Genomic DNA, 20,953 nt, shown 5'->3' with positions numbered 1-20,953 from the left:
CCCTTGACTCCCCCGGTCCTCAGCTTCTTTCCCCAGAGGCAACCATAATTATCAGGTTACAGTGTTAATCTTCCACACGTTTCTCTGTATATATAGCTAAGATACAAAAAAGGATAGAGATACATGTGTAAGTGTGTGTATATGGGTTATATCAATAAGGATCTATAGATAGCTAGGTATCTATAGATCCATAGATCCTTATTATTATAATCCTTATAACATACATATATACTTATACCTATATATTTTTTTAAAGATTTTATTTATTTATTTGACAGAGAGAGAGAGAGATCATAAGCAGGCAGAGAGGCAGGCAGAGAGAGGAGGAAGCAGGCTCACCGCTGAGCAGAGATCCCGATGTGGGACTCGATCCCAGAACCCTGGGATCATGACCTGAGCCGAAGGCAGAGGCTTTAACCCACTGAACCACACAGGCGCCCCCCTATATTTTTTATGTATCTATATACAGAGAGATGTATCAATAGAGAGATGGAATATATGTATATCCCCACCTTTTTAGAAAAAAGATTTTATTTATTCATTTGACAGAGACAGAGATTGAATGAGTGAGAAAAGGAACCCAAGCAGGGGGAGCAGGAGATGAAGCAGGCTCCCCGCTGAGCAGGGAGCCTGATGCAGGGCTCTATCCCATGACCCTGGCATCATGACCTGAGCCAAAGGCAGATGCTTAACTGCCTGAGCCAATCAGGTGCCCCTCCCCACCTTTTTTGTTACACAAATCATAGCATTCTTTTTGTCCTTCTGTATCTTATTTCATTATTCACATATCTTATAGCTCTTTCTATAAGGCATATGGACCTGTTTCATTCTTTTTAATGGCAGACTATTGTACCATTATATCATGAACAATAAAATGCATTTCTTCAGACTTCTCTCAATGAATGCCTCTTTAAAATCTTCACAACAACCTGTTAGAGAAGAGGGTGTTGACACCTACAGGGCGAAGTGACTTGCCCAAGATCACACGGCTAGCCTGTATTCCAACCTAAACGTTATTTCATAGCCATCAGAGCTGTTCAGAGCTTTGCTGTTTCAGAGCTAGACCCTGACAATTTTTTGAGTTAAAACAACTTAGTCTTGGGACGCCTGGGTGGCTCAGTTGGTTAAGCAGCTGCCTTCGGCTCAGGTCATGATCCCAGCGTCCTGGGATCGAGTCCCACATCGGGCTCCTTGCTTGGCAGGGAGCCTGCTTCTCCCTCTGCCTCTGCCTATGCTCGCTCACTCTCTCTCCCTCTCTCTCTCTGACAAATAAATAAATAAAATCTTTAAAAAAAAAAAAACCCAACTTAGTCTTGTGATGAGGATGGATGGGAATGAGGGCGGTGGAGTAAAGGGAACCTGAGAATTTCTTCCTTTATAAGGATAACGAGGCTTTTTAACTGGAGCCAAGCGTAACATGGGTGTTTTTAATAGGTGAATTTTGTTAATGCCTAGGTTACGATGGGATCCTTAATGGTCCCAGAACAGGAAGCACACCCTGGCGGAGCTTTTGATCAGTCTGGTGCCTTTGGTGCACGTGGGAGTCACAACTCCCTTGGCAAATCGCTTCTCTCTGAATGCCTGTGATGATGAACAACCAGCCAGCCAAAAGGTGTTAGTCATTCCTGGCATTCAACAGCAACTCCAAATGCGTAAAGGCATTTGAAGGTCAGGACAAACTTGTAGGTAGGCAGGCAAAGCAGCTACTACTCATCTCCTTCTACAGAGGAGAAAACCACAACTCTGAATGAGCATGCAGTGGCTCAGCTAGTGACAGTGAGGTCCCCACACCAGATCCTCCAATTCAAAGACCACAGAAGACTCTTCTGGAGATACTATTTTACTTCCTAAAGATGGACAAAGGGTGATACATTATAATCGTTAGAGGGGAGGGGACTGGGAGGAAGCAGAGGACCGAACACAGGGTGGGGGATGGGGAGGTAGGGAGGAGAAGGGCGGAATTAGGACTCCTCTCCGGGACTAGATCCTAGGTACCATGTTCTCCCTTCCTCACTCCACTCCAGTTGTGGGGGCCTCAGCTCTTGTTGAGGCAGTGCCCCATTTTTTAAAACAAATACCTTGAGATGCATTACAAAATTCGTAGATAATATAACCTGACACGCACATTTTTTTTTAACATTGTGTGTGTTTTATTTTCTCAAATAGCCCCTGAGCTCCTTGAAGAAAGGGATAGTATCTTTACACATCTTAATATCTCCCTCAGTGCATTTCAGGAAGTATGGGTTCAATCACGTGTTGTTGGGTTTTGATTGCTATTGAAAGGAGAGGCAGCATACAGATGGCAAAGTATACCAACCGATCTCACTTGGAACATCGTCTGTTAGTTTTGCCTATTCTTTTTTTTTTTTTTGAAGATTTTATTTATTTACGTGACAGAGAGAAAGAGAAAAAGAGGATGAGCTGGTGAAGTGGCAGAGGGAGAATGAGAAGCAGGGTTCCCGCTGAGCAAGGAGCCCCACTCGGGGCTGGATCCCAGGACCCTGGGATTATGACCTGAGCTGAAGGCAGACGCTTAACCCACTGAGCCAGCCAGGCACCCAGTTTTGCCTGTTTTTGAGATTCGGATGCATACCTGGAGTTATAATGTATGTCTTTTTTTGTTTTTTTCTGCAACCTCTTTCAGAAGCCTGTGAGATTCATCCACATTGTTACGAATTACGGTTTCCGAGCACTCCAATCCTGTAACTGTGCCACAGTGTATTAATTCTCCTGTTGATTTGAGTGGTGCCCAGCCCGGGGCTATTGTGAGTAAAGCTTTTTTTTTTTTTTTTTTTAAAGGCTTTATTTATTTACTTGACAGAGGTCACAAGTAGGCAGAGAGGTGGCAGAGAGAGAGAAAAGGAAGCATGCTCCCTGCTGAGCAGAGAGCCCAATGTGGGACTCGATCCAGGACCCTGAGATCATGATCTGAGCCCACGGCAGAGGCTCAACACACTGAGCCACCCAGGCGCCCATGAGTAAAGCTTTTATCGACATTTTTATACCAGTCTTTTTGTGGGCATAAATACTTACCTTCTTCTTTTTTTTTTTTAAGATTTTATTTATTTATTTGACAGAGAGAGAGATCACAAGTAGGCAGAGCAGTAGGCAGAGAGAGACAGGGAAGCAGGCTCCCCACTGAGCAGAGAGTCCAATGCGGGGCTCGATCCCAGGACCCTGAGACCATGACCTGAGCAGAAGGCAGAGGCTTAACCCACTGAGCCACCCAGGTGCCCCTAATACTTACCTTCTTGGGTGAGATAGACCCGTAGCTAGACCATAGAGTAAGCGTACATTCAGCTTCAGTAAATACTGCTATATTCTAACTGTATTTGAAAAGGAGAGAAAGGAAAATATTCTTTGTTTAAGGGGTGCCTGGGTGGCTCAGTGGGTTGGGGCCTCTGCCTTTGGCTCGGGTCATGGTCCCGATCAAGCCCCGCATCGGGCTCTCTGCTAGGCAAGGAGCCTACTTCCCTCTCTCTCTCTGCCTACCTCTCTGCCTGCTTGTGATCTCTGTCTGTCAAATAAATAAATAAAATCTTTAAAAAAATAAAATAAATGTACTGGGCACCTGGGTGGCTCAGTTGGTTAAGCGTCTGCCTTCAGCTCAGGTCATGATCCCAGGGTCCTGGGTTCAAGTCCCACATTGGGTGCCCTGGTTAGTGGGGAGTCCACTTCTCCCTCTCCTTCTGCCCCTCTCCCCGATCATGTTCTCTCTCTTTCTCTCTCTCAAATAAATAAAATCTTTAAAAAAACCCCCATATACTTAAATACATAAATGTTAATGTGTGATTTCCCTAGAAGGTATAAAGAAGTAGTCAGAGATTTGCACCTACTTGCAATGACATAGTTTGGATTTATGAGAAGACAATCGTCATATGAACAGATGTTGAACTTTTTTCTTTACATTTGATACTTTTAAAAAGAGTTTATTTATTTCTTTGGCAGACAGATATCACAAGTAGCAGAGAGGTGGATGGGGGGGAAGCAGGCTCCCTGCTGAGCAGAGAGCCCAATGTGGGGCTCCATCCCAGGACCCTGGGATCATGACCTGAGCCGAAGGCAGAGGCTTTAACCCACTGAGCCACCCAGGCACCCCTATATTTGATATTTTGAAAGAGATATGTGTATATATACTGAGACTTTTTACATGTATTCAGAATCACAGTAAACGAGTCAGCTACAATGGCAGCCAAAAAACAATGGGTTTTACTATGAGTGTTGCCTTCAGTGAAGGGATTTTCCAAACATAGTGAACAGCTCTTGGTTAAGATCCAAACAAAATAAAACACAATCTTCTTTCAATGTACATAATAGTTGAATTCCTGGAAAATTCAATGTATATTAAAAGCAAGTGAGAGGGATGCCTGCGTGGCTCAGTCGATTAAGTGTCTGCCTTCGGCTCAGGTCACGAACCCAGTGTCCTGGGATGGAGCCCTGCATCAGGCTCCTTGCTCAACAGGGAGCCTGCTTCTCCCTCTGCCTGCTGCTCCCCCTCCTTGTGTTCTCTCTCTCTGACAAATAAATAAAATCTTAAAAAGTAAAAGAAATCAAGATACATTTCGAGTTCACGTGTAAAATGAAGTTCGATTCTTGGCACGTATTGTTAGATGTCTCGTGGGGACGCTGAGAAACCATTCGGGCGTAGGAAATTGGCCCTAGCCTGTAAGGGTGATGCCTCCATTCATAGTGAGATTCAAAACTCCCACAAACTTCCAAAATGACCAGAGGGGGCAGTGCCTCCCCGTTAAGAACCACTGTCCAAGACCTGTTCTGTCCAATACGGTCAACAATAGTCATCTGTAACTTGTCATATATTAAATGAAATTAAAAGTCCAGTTTCTCAGTCATACTAACCCCATTTCAAATGCTTAAAAACCACATGAACCAAAAACTACCCACAGAGAAAAGCCCAGTTCCAGTTCGTTCCACTGGTTAATAATACTGCAACTACTTAAAGAATTAATACCAGTTTTCCACAAATTCTTCCAAAAAAGAGAAGAGGGACTACTTCCCGACTCATTCTATGAGGTCAGCATTACTCTGATACCAAAACCAGACAAAAAGTTACATGAGAAAACTTCAGACCAGTATCTCTAATGAATAAAGACAAAAAGATCCTCAACAAAATACTAGAAAATATGATACACAAACCATGACCAAGTGAGATTTATGAGGAATGCAAAGTTGGGTTAACATATGAAAATGAATTAATGTAAGACACCATGCCAATAAAGTAAAAGACAAAACCACATGATCATCTCAATAGATGCAAAAAAAAAAAAAAAAGGATTTGGCAACATGCAAAACATCTTGACGATAAAAACACACTACAAACTAGGAACAGAAGGGAACTTCCTCAATATGATATATAGGACATCTACAAAAAATCCACAGCTAACATCATACTTAATGATGAAAGATTGAAAGCTTTTCCCCTAAAATCAGGAACAAGACAAGGAAGTTTACTCTCACAACTTCTATTCAGGGTTGTACTAGAGTTTCTAGCCAGGCAATTTCAGCAAAAGTTAAATAAAAGACATCTAGTCCTGCAGAGGACAGACCTTGTGTATAGAAAATCCTGTGGAATTTATGAAGAACCTATCAGAAATAAGAATGAGTTTGGCAAGGTTGTAGGGTAAAAGATCAATAGATGAAAAGCAATTGTATTTTTATACATTATAAAGACCAATCCAAAAAGGAAATTAAGAAAACAATTCCACTGGGGTGCCTGGACTGCTTAGTCAGTTCGTAAGACTCTTGATTTTGGCTCAAGTCATGATCTCACGGTCATGAGATCAAGCCTCACATCAGACTCCATGTTGGACATGGAGCCAGCTTAAGATTCTCTTTCTCCTTCTCCCTCTGCCCCTACCCCCCTCTAAAAAACAAAAGAAAACAATTCCACTTACGAAAGCACCAAAAAAGAACAAAATGCTTAGAAATAAATTTAACACAAGAAGTACAAAATGTATACTATGAAACTAGGAAACATTCTTGGAAGAAAATAAAGATTGAAATAAGAGGAAAGTCATCCCATGTTCATGGATCAAAAGAGATAATGTTGTTAAGTTGGCAATACTTCCAAAACTGATCTATAGGTTCAATGCAATCTCTATCAAAATTACAACTGGTCTCTGTAGAAAAATTGACAAGTTCACCCTAAAATTCATAAAACATTCTTGAAGAAGAACAAAGAGGATTCACACTTCTCAATTTCGAAAAGTCACTACAAAACCACAGTAATTAAGATGGTGTTGTACTAGCATAAGAATTAACATATAGGGGGCGCCTGGGTGGCTCAGTGGGTTAAAGCCTCTGCCTTCGGCTCCGTCCTGGGATTGAGCCAGGCTCTCTGCTCGACGGGGAGCCTGCTTCCCCCACTCTCTGTCTCTACCTGCCTCTCTGCCCACTTGTGATCTCTGTCTGTCAAATTAAAAAAAAAAAAAATCTTAAAAAAAGAAGAATTAACATGTAGATCAATGGAGCTGAATTAAGAGTCCAGAAATAAATCCACACATTTGTAGTCAAGTGATTTTCAACAGCTGGTTCTTTTTTTAAAACTTTTAAATTAATTGATTTTGTTGTTTTGTTTTGACAGAAAGAGATCACAAGTAGACAGAGAGGCAGGCAGAGGGGGAGGAGGAAGCAGGCCCCCTGCTGAGCAGAGAGCCCAATGTGGGGCTCAATCTCAGGACCAGAGATCAATCCCAGGTCCCTGAGATCAATCTCAGGACCGTGAGATCGATCCCAGGACCCTGATCATGACCTGAGCCAAAGGCAGAGGCTTAACCCACCGAGACATCCAGGCACCCCTTAACAGCTGATTTTCTAAAACGTATCTAGAGGGAGTCTTTTCAACAGATGGTGCTGGGACAAGTGGATATCCACACACAAAAGATTGAAATTGGGCCCACTGTTGGGGGTCCCCAAGATTCTTTTTTTTTTTTTTTTTTTAGTTTATGAGTTCTTTATGTATTCTAGATATAAGTCCCTATAAAGAATGTTCTAAAAAGGAAAAACATAATTCTGTGGTTCTCAAAGTGTGGTCCCTAGAGTAACAGCAGCAGCATCACCTGGGTGTACCATAGGAAAGCATATCCTTGGTCCCCACCCCACACTTCCTCAATCAGAGCCCTGGTCTTGGGCCCAGAAATCTGTAGTTTCACAAGCCCTCTGGAGCACACTCAAGTTTGAGAGTGCATTATTGGCATAATGCAGTATAAAAAGAAAGGCAGGATTCCAGCCATAGCATGGACAAAGTTAGCATCTACTGGGGGCTGACCATGCCTACCCAAGAGCTCATGGAATTTTCACAACCACCTTGTGACTTGTTGGTACTACTGTTACTCCATTTGACCAACCAGCAAACTGAGGTGCAAAGAAGTGAAGATCCTGAATTCATGAATGGCAGAGCTGGGACCTGAAGGCCAGGCTTCTCTGCCTGCAAAGCCCACGCACGCTATTAACCACCATGTCAGCATTTCCCTGAGCGTGGGCTACAAACATCACTGGTAGGGATGGGACGGAATAGGATAGTCTCAGAGCGTACATGGATGCTCACTTTGAGCTCCAAAGGTTAGGTACTGATCTCCCCCAACTTACGAAAGGGTTATGTCCTGATAAATCCATCGAAAGTTGAAACTATCTTAAGTCGAAAATGCATGTAATACATCTAACCTACTGAACATCGTTGCTTAGCCTGGCTTACCTTCAGTGTGCTCAGAACACTTAACATTCACCTGCACTTGGGCAAAGTCAGAGATTTATTTTACAACAAATAAATTTTACAATAGAGTCTATTTTACAAGAGTGTGGAGTATCTCGTGTAATTGATTGAATACTGAACCGAAAGTGGCAAACCAATGATTGCATGCCTAGGGAAGGGTTGTGTGTCCATTGTTGACTCTCACGATGGCAAGGCTTGCTGGGAGCTGTGGTCGGCTGCCCCTGCCTAGCATCACAAGTGAGGATAGCACATATCGCCAACCGGGAAAAGATCAAAATTTAAAACTCGAAGTACAGCTTCTGCTCAATAGGCCGTTGCTTTCACACCACGGTAAAGTTGAAAAATCTAAGTCAGACCATCGTAAGCCAGGGACCGTCTGCATTTATTTTAATGTTTCTTAGGAAAAACATATGTAACTAGCATTTCAAAACCATGATTCCAAGGGTCCCTTAAAAGATTTATATTCAAAGTTATTCAATAAGAGGCACCTGGGTGGCTCGGTCTGCTAGGCATCTGCCTAACCCGATCCCGGGTCCTGGAATCAAGCCTGGCCTCGGGCTCTCTGCTCTGCAGGGAGCCTGCTTCCCCCCCCCCCCCCGCCTCTCTCTGCCTGTCTCTCTGCCTACTTGTGATCTCTGTCTGTCAAATAAATAAATAAAATCTTTTTTAAAAAATCTTAAAAAAAGAGGGAAGTGTATTAAACTCCACTTCCTACTTTGAAATACACTATGAAAATCAGAGACTCATTTGGACAGAGTGTTACATGTCATAAAGTAACTGTAGCAAAATGTTCCCTGCAGAACCCAGGAGGTGTATACACCTGTGCTTATTGTAGGAATTCTTTCAACCTCTTTGTTTGCAAACTTACATGTTGGGGGAAAATATATGAAGATTGCATCATACAGTGAATGAATGAATGAGTGAATGAATGAATAAGTAAAGCCTCAAAGACCAGGTAGAAATCTGCTGAAATGCTTTCTTTATACTCTCCTGCATGTATTTCAAAGTGGGTTTGTATTACTCATATAACGAAAGAATATTTTGTTTCCAATCAGAAAAATGGCACAGGAGTCAATTAATAAAATAGGCATTTATTCTGAGGATGTAACACCACGAAGAAAGTCCCCAAGGCCAGCCTGGGAGAGGGCGAACACTGCCGGCTTGCTCAAAGGAGAATGGGACCTCCGCGTGTCTCTCCACTCCAGCCGCTCAGGCAAGCCTGGGGCAGGGCTCATGGGTGAGTTCTGGGCTGTGCGCCTGCGGTCTGACTTGCCCGCCTGTCGGTGCAGGCCCAGATTAGTGTGTCCCATGTCCTGAGAAGCCGGAGTGTCAAGACAGGTGACAAAGGAAGTCGTGCAGGGGCAGGGCCAGGAGCCCCGACAGGGAGATTCCAAAAGTGTCAGAGATACAGGCAGCTGCCATGGCAAATTCCCGGTGCTCATCACTCGTCTGCGGAGGGCAGGAAGCAGGGGTAAGGCTTTGGTCCTAGCTGCCCTGGCCCAGGCCTTCCCCAGAGAGGTCCCCCTCAAGCAGCCCCCGCAGCCCTCACCCAGCCCGTGCTGACCTCCAGGGCAATCTGGTGGAAGGTGTTCACGTAGGCGGCACCTCCGAGAAGCCCCTCATACAGAACAACCAGGAAGACGAGGTAGATGCTGGGCAGGAAGCTCAACCACACGTCCACCAGCAGGAAGGCCAGGTTGAGGCACTGGGGAGGCAGGTGGAGGGGAGGGCTGAGTCTGGGACCAGAGGCTGCGGTCCCATCCAGTGGCCCCTGGTTCTGGGAGATGCTGAGGAGAGGGCTGACAGACCCAGATCAAATCCCAGCACCCCACTGGCCTACCAGACCCTGGGATCTGGGGCAGGCCTTCTCCCGATCCTGTCCTGGCACCCTAGATGTCATAGGTCACTCTCCCAACCGCGCCTTGGTTCATGTCATTCCTGGGAACACTAATCTCCTTCCCTCACTTGGGATCTCCTGGTTACCACTGTTCACGGCTCGCTTGGAGCAGGACCCCTCCCACTCCTGGGCTCTCATGCCTCCTCCCAAGGGTTCCCTAAGAGAGAGGCCCGCCCCTCCCCCGCCATTTTACCAGACTGAGACTATGGGTGTCGGACGAGCAGTTCTCAACTGGGTGTGATTTTTGCCACTCAGGGGACACTTGGCAATGGTTAAAGATGTTCCTGGGCTGTCGTGAGTAGGGAGGGAATGGGTAGAGGCCACGGATGCTGCTCAGTTCTGCAGTGCATGGGACAGCCCCACAACAAAGAACGATCCAACCCCAAAGGTCAACAGCCCTGAGGTTGAGAAACTCTGGCTACGACGTTCTCACGTCTTTAAGGAGGACTCTCTGACCCCACCCAAGGGAGTAGGTCTCCCCTCTGTGCCCTAGTCCTCCAGAGGACCCCAGTGTCCCAGGCCTGAGCCGTGGCGGCGCACATACTTGACTGCACAGACAGATCACTGGGAATCACGTGACCCACATAGGCCTTGCCCTCGAAGGTTCTAATTCATTAAGTCTGAGGTGAGCTCAGAGATCTGCCTTTAAAAGAACACATCCCCAGGGCGCCTGGGGGGCTCAGTGGGTTGGGCCTCTGCCTTCAGCTCGGGTGGTGGTCTCGGGGTCCTGGGATCGAGCCCCGCGTCGGGCTCTCTGCTCGGCGGGGAGCTTGCTTCCCCCTCTATCTCTGCCTGCTGCTCTGCTTACTTGTGGTCTCTCTCTGCGTCAGATAAATAAAAAAAAATCTTAAAATAAAAAAAGAAAAAAGAACACATCCCGGCGATGCTAATGTGACTGGCGACACGCCGCTAATGCGTCTGTCTGTAGTACGTGGCCAGGCACTTTCTGTAATGGAATTCAATGATTATAAGCCTCTAATTCTACGGAAAATCCTAAGCTATGCATTTCAGTGGCGTCTAACGAAGAGCCCCCGAGTTCAGAATTGTTGACATGATTCGGGGCCTTCGGGGTACAAGGCCCTGGGCTGGCATCCCTACTCAGATCAAGAAGGGAGAAAGCCGAAGGACAGTCACAGGGTCCTGCCATAATAGTCAAGGGCAAACTATACTTGGTTTCTACCTTTTTTTTTTTTTTAATTTTTTTTTTTTGGTTTCTACCTTTTTATCCTAGAATTGGGCTCAGTTTATTGAAAAGGGCTTTCCTGGACTAAAGGGAGGTTAATTTTGATCGTAACTTCCAGGGGCTATAGACTTGTGACCTTGAAGGCTGGTTCCGTGAAGCTACTTTGGTTGGACCATGGCCAAGAAAGGTGTGTGTTCGCTTAACACTGTACTACTTCCACCACAGGGAGTTAAATTTGCTCACCAGCCTTGTGGTAAATGACCTGTTGGCTGTGACATCGTTGATTTTGTTGTAACGAACTACCCAGAATAAAAGAACGGTACTTTTTGTTTGTTTGTTTTTAACCCACGGAAACATTATTTGAAAGCCTGTGCCTCTGCACGAGGCTCGTGGAAATAAGGATTAAGTGCGTGCTTCCAGTGGATTAAAACACTTCCCGTCTCTGTGTGTCACAACCACCCTGAGAAGCAGATGTTGGCCACGGCCCGGTTCACAGACGAGGCCATCTCAGCTCAGGCAGGTTCAGGGACCTGCCTGACGTCACAAAGCTACAGAGAACAGAAGCTGGGATTTGCGCCCGGGTTTTGCCGGGCTCCCAAGGCCACACATTTTACACAGAGCCAGAGCCCTGCCGGCCTTCTGTTCCCTGCGCTCAGAACCTGACGGCGAGCAACACACTTCCTGGAGAAGTGGGAAGGAAGCCTGGGGTCTGGGAAGCTGGGAGCCAAGGTGGGAACGGAGGGAGGGCTGGGCTCAGTACCTGCAGCAGGGCCAGGACCCATGTGAAACGGATGCGACAGCAGCGGAGAGAAGAGCGGGAAACAAAGACGCCGGCCTGGTAGAGCATCTGGTACCTTCGATGCGGGCAGGGAGGAGGAAGAAGCCCCTCAGCAGGGTGGCCGTGGCCACCCCCAGGCCCTAGCATCAAGGGCTCCCCTTCAGGCCCCTGCCCGTCCCACCACCCCCCCCCACCCTTCTTACCAGCGATACTGCTGAGCGTGACTCAGGGACGTGTTCCGGAAGAACAGGAGCTCAAACTGCAGCAAAGAGCGGACAGGGCAGGTGGTCGGAGACATGCGGGGCCCCGCCTCGACGGTTACTTCCACCCCCACCCCCAGCAGCCCTCACTCACCAGCCCCTGATTGATGAAATACTCCGCGAAGTAAACCACCACCAAGGGGACGATGTATGGCAGCAGGCCCTGGAAGAGTCAGAAGACATTTTAAGTGGAAGGCGGGCAGGCAGGCACCGGCCACAGGGGGGCGCCAGAGCCACCCAGCCATACCTTGAACACGGTCCACCTTTCCAGAAGGGAGAGGGTTGACTTGGAGTCTGCAGGGAGGGAGGGAAGGACAGGTGAGGCTGGCACACGGACTCGGCAGAGGGGTGCTGGTGGGCAAGGACCAACCACATTCACACTCTCAGTGTGAATGCATTTAAATGCCAATGGACTGTACAACCAAAAATAGTTAAGGGGCGCCTGGGTGGTTCAGTCCCTTGAGCGTCCTACTCTTGATTTCAACTCAGATCATGCTCTCAGGGTCTTGAGATCAAGCCCCCGTCGGGCTCTGCGCTTAAAATTTTTTTTTCTCCCTCTGCCCCCCAAAATGGTTAAATTGGTAAAACTTTACGACGATTTAAAAAAAGAGGAGGAATTAACAGGTGGGACCTCTCCATGGCTCTTGTACTGTCTGATAGCCATACATCTCCAACCCAGCCACATTGGCCCCTTCCTTCTGCTTCTTGAACATTCAAGCTCCTCCCCACCTCAGGATCTTAGCACATGCTGTTCCCCTGGCCTGCGACCTGACTCCTTGTCATTCAAAATTCAGCCCAATGACCCCTCCTCAAAAAGGCCTTCACAGACCATGGCCTCTAGGTGGGACCCTTCTCTATCCCCCACGCCCACGTTCCTAGCAGCAATCCCTGCTTTCTGTCCGGCCAGCACTTACCAAAGCTTAAAAAATAACATCTTTCTGATTCATCTACTTGTTTATGAATGGGCCCCCTTTCCTCATCTCAGTCACCCGGTACCGGCAGGGCTCATCAATCAGCACATGGTGGGGCGCCTGGGTGGCTCAGTGGGTTAAAGCCTCTGCCTTCGGCTCAGGTCATGATCCCAGGGTCCTGGGATCGAGCCCTGCATCGTGCTCTCTGCTCGGCAGGGAGCCTGTTTCCCCCTCTCTCTCTGCCTGCCTCTCTGTCTACTTGTGATCTCTGTCAAATAAATAAATAAAATCTTTAAAAAAAAAATCAGCACATGGTAAGTACTCACTGAGCAGTTTTTTTTCTTTTTTTAAGACTTTTTTTTTTTTTAAAGATTTTATTTATTTGACAGACAGAGATCACAAGTAGGCAGAGAGGCAGGCAGAGAGAGAGGAGAAAGCAGGCTCTCCACGGAGCAGAGAGCCCTATGCGGGGCTCGATCCCAGGACTCTGGGATCATGACCTGAGCCGAAGGCAGAGGCTTTAATCCACTGAGCCACCCAAGCGCCCCAAGACTTATTTATTTTTGAGAGAGAGAGAGAGAGAGAGAGAAAATGTGAATGGGGGGAGGGGCAAAAGGAGAGAGAGAATCTCAAGCAGACTCCACACTCAGTGTGGAGCCCAAGGCGGGGCTCGATCCCACAAACCTGAGAGGATGGCCTGAGATGCAATCTAGGACCAGACGCTTAACCGACTGAGCCACTCAGGTGCCCCAGTGTGTAGCTCTTTAATAGATGAATGCGACTGGCTCTTACCACAACCAGCACTGCTGTCCACCTGCCCTCCCTGCCATCCACCAGAGAGGAAAGGCTAATGCCCCTCCGGGGAGAGAGTGATGGCTCCGAGGGACTCCTGGGTCTCCTACCTGGCTTTGACTCTGGAGCCTCGCTGCCTATCAGAGGCTGCCGTGCGGAGGTCTCTGCCTCCTCTTCCCCTCCAGGGTCCTGGGGCTCAGGAGGTGTGAGCAAACAGAAATAGCTAGAATGGGTGGGAGGAAGATGAGAACGAAGGTCCTCTGTCGGGCTGGAGGGGCCGCTCCCTGCCAGGGGAGCCCCCCCTCATTTCCTCACTCCTTGTGAGCCCCACCCCCATCCTGTGCCAAAAAGCTCCGACTGCGGAAAGGTGCTTCCTTCCTTAGAGCTGAAATTTGTCTCCTTGCTGTTGCTACCCGTGGGCCAAAGGCTACCCACTCAGCCTGCCGGCTCACACGGAGCAGGTCCACTCTGTTTTCTTGTCATTGTTATTCTAACGATCATTCTAATGATCACTCCGTGTTCATTCTGTGCTGGGCCCGAACTTCTCCAATTTCAGTCTCTTCCAATAGAGACCGTGTCTACACTGGGCCCTGTCTAGACTCCTCCAATATACCTTTTTTTTTTTTTTTGCTTATGACTTTCTTTGAAATCGATTCACTTTTTCTACACAGCCTCGTCCCAAGCAATCATCAGTGAAATCACAGGTTTGACCGGCTAGTTAACATTTTTTCCCAATAGCCTCAAAATCAGTAAAAGAAAGTCCACCCCATCCCCCCCGCCCTGCCCAATCATCTCAGGATCCACTCCATACTGGATGCCGTGCGCACGTCTCCCCACGGGGAAGCAAGGAGGGCTGGAGAGGTGAGGCACCCTATCCCACGCTATACAGCCAACACGCAGCAGCTCCAGAACTCAAACCAGTCCTCTCCCAGTCTGGAACCCACATGCCCTCTTCACAAGGCTTCTGGGATCTGGAGATCTAGTTCTCCCCTCGGATCCCTCGTCCGCCCAGCCCAGGCAGCCTACCTGGCCAGCAGCAAAGCAGGGACACCCAGCATGGACAGCAGGGTGTGCTGTGGGGAGAGGCCGGCCTGGGTGAGGCCCAGATAGGACAGTGCTCCCAGCAGCCCTGCTCCCCCAGTGCCTGAGGACCACCAGGAGATCACAGCCCTGAGAAGAAAACGAGAGATGAGGAAGGACCCAAGCCAGCACCAGGGGGTCCCCTCCGCAACTCCCAGCCCCGCCTGCTTACCTGGGGTAGAAGGCGGTGAGCGAGAGGAAGGTGACCTCCCCCAGACCGGACGAGATGCTAGCCAAGACCACACCTGGGGGGGAGGACAAGCATGGCAATGGCCACACCTGGCCTCCGCCATACCCCCAATCCCCTGAGGGGTCTGGCCATGGCCTCCTCTGCATCAGCTCAGATCCCCTGGACAGGGCGGCTTCAGATCTGAAGGAGAACTTACCCGCCCCCTCCACACGCCTCTCACAGGGAATGGGACCCCCTATCTACCCAGTTATGGACACTGGAGCAAGAACTCATCCTCGACGCCTCAGCCGCCACCCCCCTCTCCCCGTCACGGAGGCCTGGTGACTCTGCTCATCCCGAGCTCCGTGTACTCCACCCCTTTCCTCCTATCTCTGCCCCCCCAACCCCCGACCCCAACCCCCCCCTCCAAAATGACCTCGTCTCCCATCTCCTCCTCATAACAGTTCCAGCAGGCTTCTGAGGGTTACAAAAACAATCCCTTTCCTCTCAGAAGTTGGGGAGACTACCCCACAATGCTGTTTCAGCTCCTCTGGGTTCCCCACCTGACACGAAACCTCACACTCACCGCACAGGCTGGTCCCCACTGAATGAGAAAAGGCAACCAGGAGGAAGCTTCCGGCAGCACAAATCCCACTGACGAGAACCCGGGGGCTGAGGGCGAGAGGCAGGGAGGGAAGAGGGAGGTCAGTCTCTGCCTGCAACCCCCTAACCCTCCCACCCCTTCCTGACCCCTCACGGCCGCCCCGCTCTTCGGGTCCTGCCTGCCCGTCGTTTGCCCGCCACCCCCTCTCAGACCTGTAGGGCAGCAGGTGCAGACCAAGGGGAGCCAGCAATTTGATGACGAGGGTGGGGAGGATATCTGCCAGGAGCACTGCCTGGAACAGAAGAATGGAATGAGACCCCCGATGGTCCCAGGGACAAGCCTCCCAACCAAGTGACCAAGGGAAGACAGACACCTGCTACAGACACAGGCTCTGAGGTCAGACAGGTCTGGGTTCAAGTCCCAGCTCTGCGGCTCCTTAGCTTTGCATCAAGAGCCTCAGTTCCCTCGTCTGGAAAATGGAGGCTGGTTACAGCGCTTGGCTCGTAGGACCACTGGGGGATTACATGAGCCAATGGACGTTCCACACACAGAAAAGGCTCAGGAAATGTCTTAATTATGATAATCATGATGGCCGCAGTTGGGTGCTGAGGGAGGGGGCGGGGGTCAGGGGAGGACCAGATGGGTACTCACGGCCGTGGAGACGGCGTTGCAGTCAAATCGAGAGGAGCTATTGTGGGGGGTGAGGGGTGGGTCTGGGTCCACCTGGCGACAGAGGAAGGCCTTTCACCCAGGGAGGCAAGAGGTGACACAAAAAGAGGGGACTGGCTCCAGTCCCAGCTCAGCCCTGACTTGAGGGATGGCCTTGGGTCAACACTGGCCTCTTGGGACCTCAGTTTCTCTATGTGCACAATGGGGGCGGGGAAGCTTACCGCACAAAGCTCAAACTAAGGACCCAAAGGCCTAAGATGGCCCCGTACGTGGGCTCTAGTTGGGTAACACACTCAGAAGCTTTCGTTTTTCAAAAATTGAGGCTTCCATATTTTTACTGTCGTTCTAGAACAAGGCACAGGTAGGAGAGTGGCCATAATCCTCCCTAAGCACCTTATTTCCTCTGATCTAAATATATTTATAAGGACCTCTTCCGATGGAGGCCTGGGTGTGGTTGCCACATCGGTTTCAGGGAGTGAGCCTCTCTATGCCCAGTCTGGAAATGCGTCCCTCTCTCCTGAGAATGAGAAAGGAGATTCACTTAGAGATCCATGAGGGTGGGCTTAAACCACATCCCCGTGGTGACCCTTTCCTCTTTGCCCTACTTCCCTTAGGCCCCTAGGAGGATGTCCAGTTTTTTTAAAGCCCTGGGGCTCTAAGCCTGGTCTCATGTGTTTCCCTGCTGGGCTCATGTTGTAGACCACCTGAGCACCCCAACTTGAGGATTTCAAGTAACTATTTTAGGTAGACATGCAAATACGTAAATGCCAACGTTTTAAATAATTCTATGAAGTCTTTGTAGCTACTCAGCCAAGGGGAAAAATGGCTTTCCAGAAAAGCTGATCTTGGACCAAATTCCCTGTTGGACTTGGACTTGCAAGGTGGTGGGCTGTACTCCTTTGGCACTTACACTCCCGCCATCCCCCCACCCCGCCTCCAGCTCATCATAGACAAGAGGTTCTTAACTGGAGGTGATTATACCCCCCAGGGAACATCTGGCAATGCCTGGAGACATTCTTGTCTCAACTACTGAACAGGGGGTATGTTACTGGTAGAGGACAGGGGTGCTGTTAAGCACTGTACAATGCCCAGGAAAGCCCCACAACAAAGAATTCTCCAGCCTAAAATTAACAGCGCTGCAGTTAAGGAACGCTTTCATAGACCATGGCCCCACCCAGCCAACCTTTGAGTTTATATACGTGGCACCAATTGATGCTTAAAAACCCTTCCTTGCTCTGTGGTCTGGGAAGCTGGGAACTTTAGTCCCCTTGGGCCACCCCCATTCCATTAGTTTTTCAGAGGGGGTTCCTGCTCTAGGGGGTGTCCGCCATCTTCCCATAAGGACTAAACATGATGGTGGCATTAGAGAGGGTCACTTACATGGCTCTGGTTCCCAGATGCCCTCTGGTGGCTAAGGATGTCATGGGCAGCGCTGAGCATCACCACGTAAGAGAAGTTGTTACAAAGGCCCAGGAGCCTGGAGTGAGCAGGATAGACTTTTTTTTTCCCCCATCAATTTTATTGAGATATAACTGACATATAAGAACAGATCTTACCCTCCTTCCAGGCTTAACAATCTACTCACAGTCCTACCACCAAACTTCCATCAGCTCCCCTGTTCTTCTCTCTCACCAGACCCCATTTCCATTTCGGTGTTAGGGCTAGAAATACAGGCTTTGGGATGACAGACTTGGGTTCACATCTTATCTCTCCCAGGAAGAGAAGAGAGTCATCCTTGATGACTCTCCCTCCAAGCTCCCATCATGGTTCAGTTCCTGGGGCGTTTCTCACGCACTGATCCACTCTCTCTGATGTGTTGTGGAACAGTAGAAAAATCCTGGGGCTTGAAGCCCAAAGGACTGTGTTTAGGTTCCACACCTGCTGCTTCCTACCTGAGTGGCCCTGGGCTACCCACGTGTAAATGCGGACACAGGTTTTCCTTCTCACTACCTCACAGGGTGCTGTGGGGATTAAAAGATGGTCCTACCAAAGCCCTTCATGACCCATAAAGGATCTTTTCTTGCTTACTCTCATTTTCCAGAGCTGCACTCAGTGATGGGAAAGGAACTGGGCCCAGTGCCAGAGATTTCATGGGCTCTTTTCACAAGCCCACGAAGTGGTCCCACCGTTCTTCCCATTTTGCTGCTGTCAAGAAGAGAGGCTCAGAGAGGTGATGGGACTCTTTCGGAATCACACGTGAAGTCCAACTTCCAACCCAGTGCACCACTTAAGCCCTCAAGGTTCAGGTTAGCACTAGAAGGATTTCCCAAGGCTCAAAATTGGAATGATTTCAGGAGGTAGATGGATGGCCTTTCAAAAAGTGTAGATGTGTTTATTAAAACGTGCATTAGGAAAAACACTGGCTTCCTGTCCAGAGTAGTGATTTAAAGTTTTCTTCTGAAAAATACACGTATTTACAAATTTAAAGTCTGAATTCCTTGGAGCAAAAACATGAAGTAAGTAGTCCTACAGCTGATAGGAGGACCTGGTCCAAGCCTGAAGGTGGGAAGTAAATTGAGTCAAGTCTTGGAAGTTTACACGCTGCCTCAGGGCAAACCAATGGCTTCAGTAAATATTTGTGAATTCAGCTCCTTTTTCGCAGCTCAACTCTTTCTTCCCCCTTTCCTCCTATTGCTTCCCAACTCTTCCCACCCCATTTTTACTTCTGCTGAACTCCTTGGGCCACTCACCAGAAACCCATCACGTTCCTCCAAAGGGCGCCCTGACGGTCCAGTAGAGGGGGACGAGGTTCCGGGGCGGTCTCCTCCCCTGTGAGGGCGAGAAGACGACAGCATGACCCCCACCCCACTCGCAGGTGCACGAAGGCCCCACGGGTGTCCTCCCTGGGGCCGAGCCAGCGCCCAACCCCCAAGTCAGGTGGGTCGCGGGGCAGAGGCTGTCACTCTCAGGAGGGTGGGTGAGAATACGCACCCTCGGAATCCAAAAGGCGCCGCCGCGAGCCGGCACAGCCTCCCATGGCATCAAGTTCAGGTCCCGCGAAGGGTTCAAAGTCAGCGAGAGTCTAGGATTGGCTCCAACCAGGCGGGTGAGGGTCTGCGACAGATGAGAAGGATCAACGCCCCACTGAAGGTCCCAGCTCCGGCTTCTCCGCTGCACTCGCGCGGGGCGACCCACCACGTTACCCCGGGGGTCCATCTCGCGCCCTCGCACACTCACTATGCCCCACCCATGGGACTCTCCCCCAGCCCCCTTTAAAGCAGGGGCCTCCGCGGTCTGTACCTTTAAGAGCAGCTGCAAGTTCGGCTTCGAGGTACCGCAGGTTGGCGGGTCACGTGACAGCGCCCGCGGGCCCCCTCATCACGTGCTTGGAGGTCACCCCCCCCCAACTTCCGGGTCCTCTCTCTGTCTCGGCTTCAGGCTTTCCCAGCCTCCGGGCGGGGGCCAGAGAGAGGCCGGGAGAACTCTGGAACCGCTGGTTTAAAACTGGAGCGGGTAGGATCAGCAAAAAGAGCCGTGACGTTAGACTAGCGGGGCGCAAGGTCTTGGCCTTCCGTGCCAGCACTAGTCATGGCAGTGAGCGGCTTCAGCTCCTTTTCCGGCCCTCAAGTGCCAGAAATAAATATGGCCACCGGGCTGCTCTAGTCTCGGTTTCTGGCGGGTAACAAAGACAGCCAGCTTCAGGGGATTATTTCTCTCTGTTGCCCTTAGACTGCTTCAAGAACTGAAAATCAAGATAACTCTCAAGAGAATTTCTGTCTATTGGCAATATCCAAAACATTAAAGAGATCCCTTTCCCCAAATTATCCCAGAACCAAAGAATATCACAGAAATATTACCCCCCCCCCCTTGGTTTTACACATGAGAAAACCAAAAAAGGAAAGTTGCTGGTGACGATACAAGGTTAGACCTAAAGCTGACCGTACAGACTCTTTTAACAATAGGAAATAGAGTACCAGAGGCAGACGTGCTTGGCTCAGCAGGCTGCAGTGGAATTCCTGCCTGCATCAAGAATGCATAGACCAGAGGATTCTAAGGCCCAAGATTCTGATTCTGTGATCTCATCTAGTTTGTCTAATTGGAAATTTGGAAAGTGGGGATCAGGCAGGGGATTGCGGGAAGAGGTGTAGATCAAAGTCGCTTCACATAGTCCAAAATAAGAAGTGATTATTCTCTTACCTTCCTCTAGGTGGTAAAGCAGCATCCTGAATTTTCTTCATTGAGTCCTTCCCCTGCTAATCTCTTCTATGGGCTTCCACCAGCTGGTGCTCACCTCTACCAGCTCTTTCTCACCACCAAGTCCTCAGACTGCTGTTTGAAATGTGCCCCCTTTGGTCTGCTTCCCAGGTTACTCAACCAGTGAAAAATGCGGTCCTACTACGCATGCGGGACCCTACAAACTCAGCAACATGTCATACAGGGCCTCTGCCTTCAAGGAACTCACAGGAGGGTGGAAGGTAGACACAAATAACCACAATACAAAGCTTAGCCAAGTTTTGTTTCACAAGAATGACTACAGATGAGGGAATGGGCACTGGAGCCACCAATCCAGCCCCTTCTTCCCCTTAAGGAAGCATTAATGACCCTAAAATGAGAAGCCAAAGCTCTTACCAGCCCCTCTTCACTCCCACTCCTTGTCCCTAGGCAAAACAGGAACCACAAACCCCAGCTTCCTCTCACAGAGTGGCTGTGGCTTGGCGGGGAGCAGGAAATGGCTGAGGTGTGAATACAAGACCTGAGTCACTTGAGCTGCTCTTGCCACACGCCCCCTCCCCCCCTCCCCTCCCCAAATTTGAGGTCTGCTGCTCCCAGGTTTTTCTTTATGGCCTCCCCCCTTGCTCTTCAGCTCCAAATATGCACCTGAGTCCCCCGTGCGATGCACACCCATTGCCCAGCCCAGGCTGGGAGCTGCCGTGGGCATTG

The 20,953-nt window shown here is 49.3% G+C and overlaps 1 protein-coding gene across 3 annotated transcripts; it reads right to left on the bottom strand.

Moving 5' to 3' along the window:
* Window positions 1-8,800: 8,800 nt before the first annotated feature.
* CLN3 (CLN3 lysosomal/endosomal transmembrane protein, battenin) lies at window positions 8,801-20,683 on the bottom strand. 3 transcript variants are annotated; one of them, XM_080830298.1, is made up of 17 exons: window positions 20,210-20,683; window positions 19,313-19,516; window positions 19,004-19,126; window positions 18,763-18,841; window positions 17,453-17,549; window positions 16,055-16,126; window positions 15,616-15,695; window positions 15,386-15,471; window positions 14,803-14,875; window positions 14,577-14,720; window positions 13,661-13,773; window positions 12,095-12,141; window positions 11,942-12,010; window positions 11,791-11,846; window positions 11,570-11,663; window positions 9,294-9,434; window positions 8,801-9,178 (listed from the first exon to the last, which is right to left on the bottom strand). In XM_080830298.1, exons 3-17 carry the CDS (start codon window positions 19,047-19,049, stop codon window positions 9,059-9,061), a joined length of 1,317 nt encoding a protein of 438 aa, XP_080686424.1. In that variant the 5' UTR covers window positions 19,050-19,126; window positions 19,313-19,516; window positions 20,210-20,683; the 3' UTR covers window positions 8,801-9,058. The 3 variants fall into 3 exon arrangements, with proteins under 3 accessions (XP_080686424.1, XP_080686425.1, XP_080686426.1); XM_080830299.1 differs by lacking the exon at window positions 20,210-20,683 and having other exon boundaries at window positions 19,313-19,569; XM_080830300.1 differs by lacking the exons at window positions 19,313-19,516; window positions 20,210-20,683 and having other exon boundaries at window positions 19,004-19,174.
* Between the last annotated feature and the right edge of the window lie 270 nt (window positions 20,684-20,953).

Source organism: Martes martes (genome assembly GCF_963455335.1).
Source record: "Martes martes genome assembly, chromosome: 18".
Taxonomy (NCBI): domain Eukaryota; kingdom Metazoa; phylum Chordata; class Mammalia; order Carnivora; family Mustelidae; genus Martes; species Martes martes.
This window is presented reverse-complemented; position numbering and strand designations above follow the sequence as displayed.

Bases quoted from the DNA above. Each gene is read 5' to 3' on its own strand.
- CLN3 (XM_080830298.1), bottom strand. From the start codon at position 19,049: ATGGGAGGCTGTGCCGGCTCGCGGCGGCGCCTTTTGGATTCCGAGG. The intron at 14,876-15,385 runs GTGAGTGTGAGG...CCTCCCCCCCAG, and splicing joins AGTGGGGACCAGCCTGTGCG to GTGTGGTCTTGGCTAGCATC. The intron at 9,179-9,293 runs GTCAGCACGGGC...TGCCCTCCGCAG, and splicing joins TCCACCAGATTGCCCTGGAG to ACGAGTGATGAGCACCGGGA.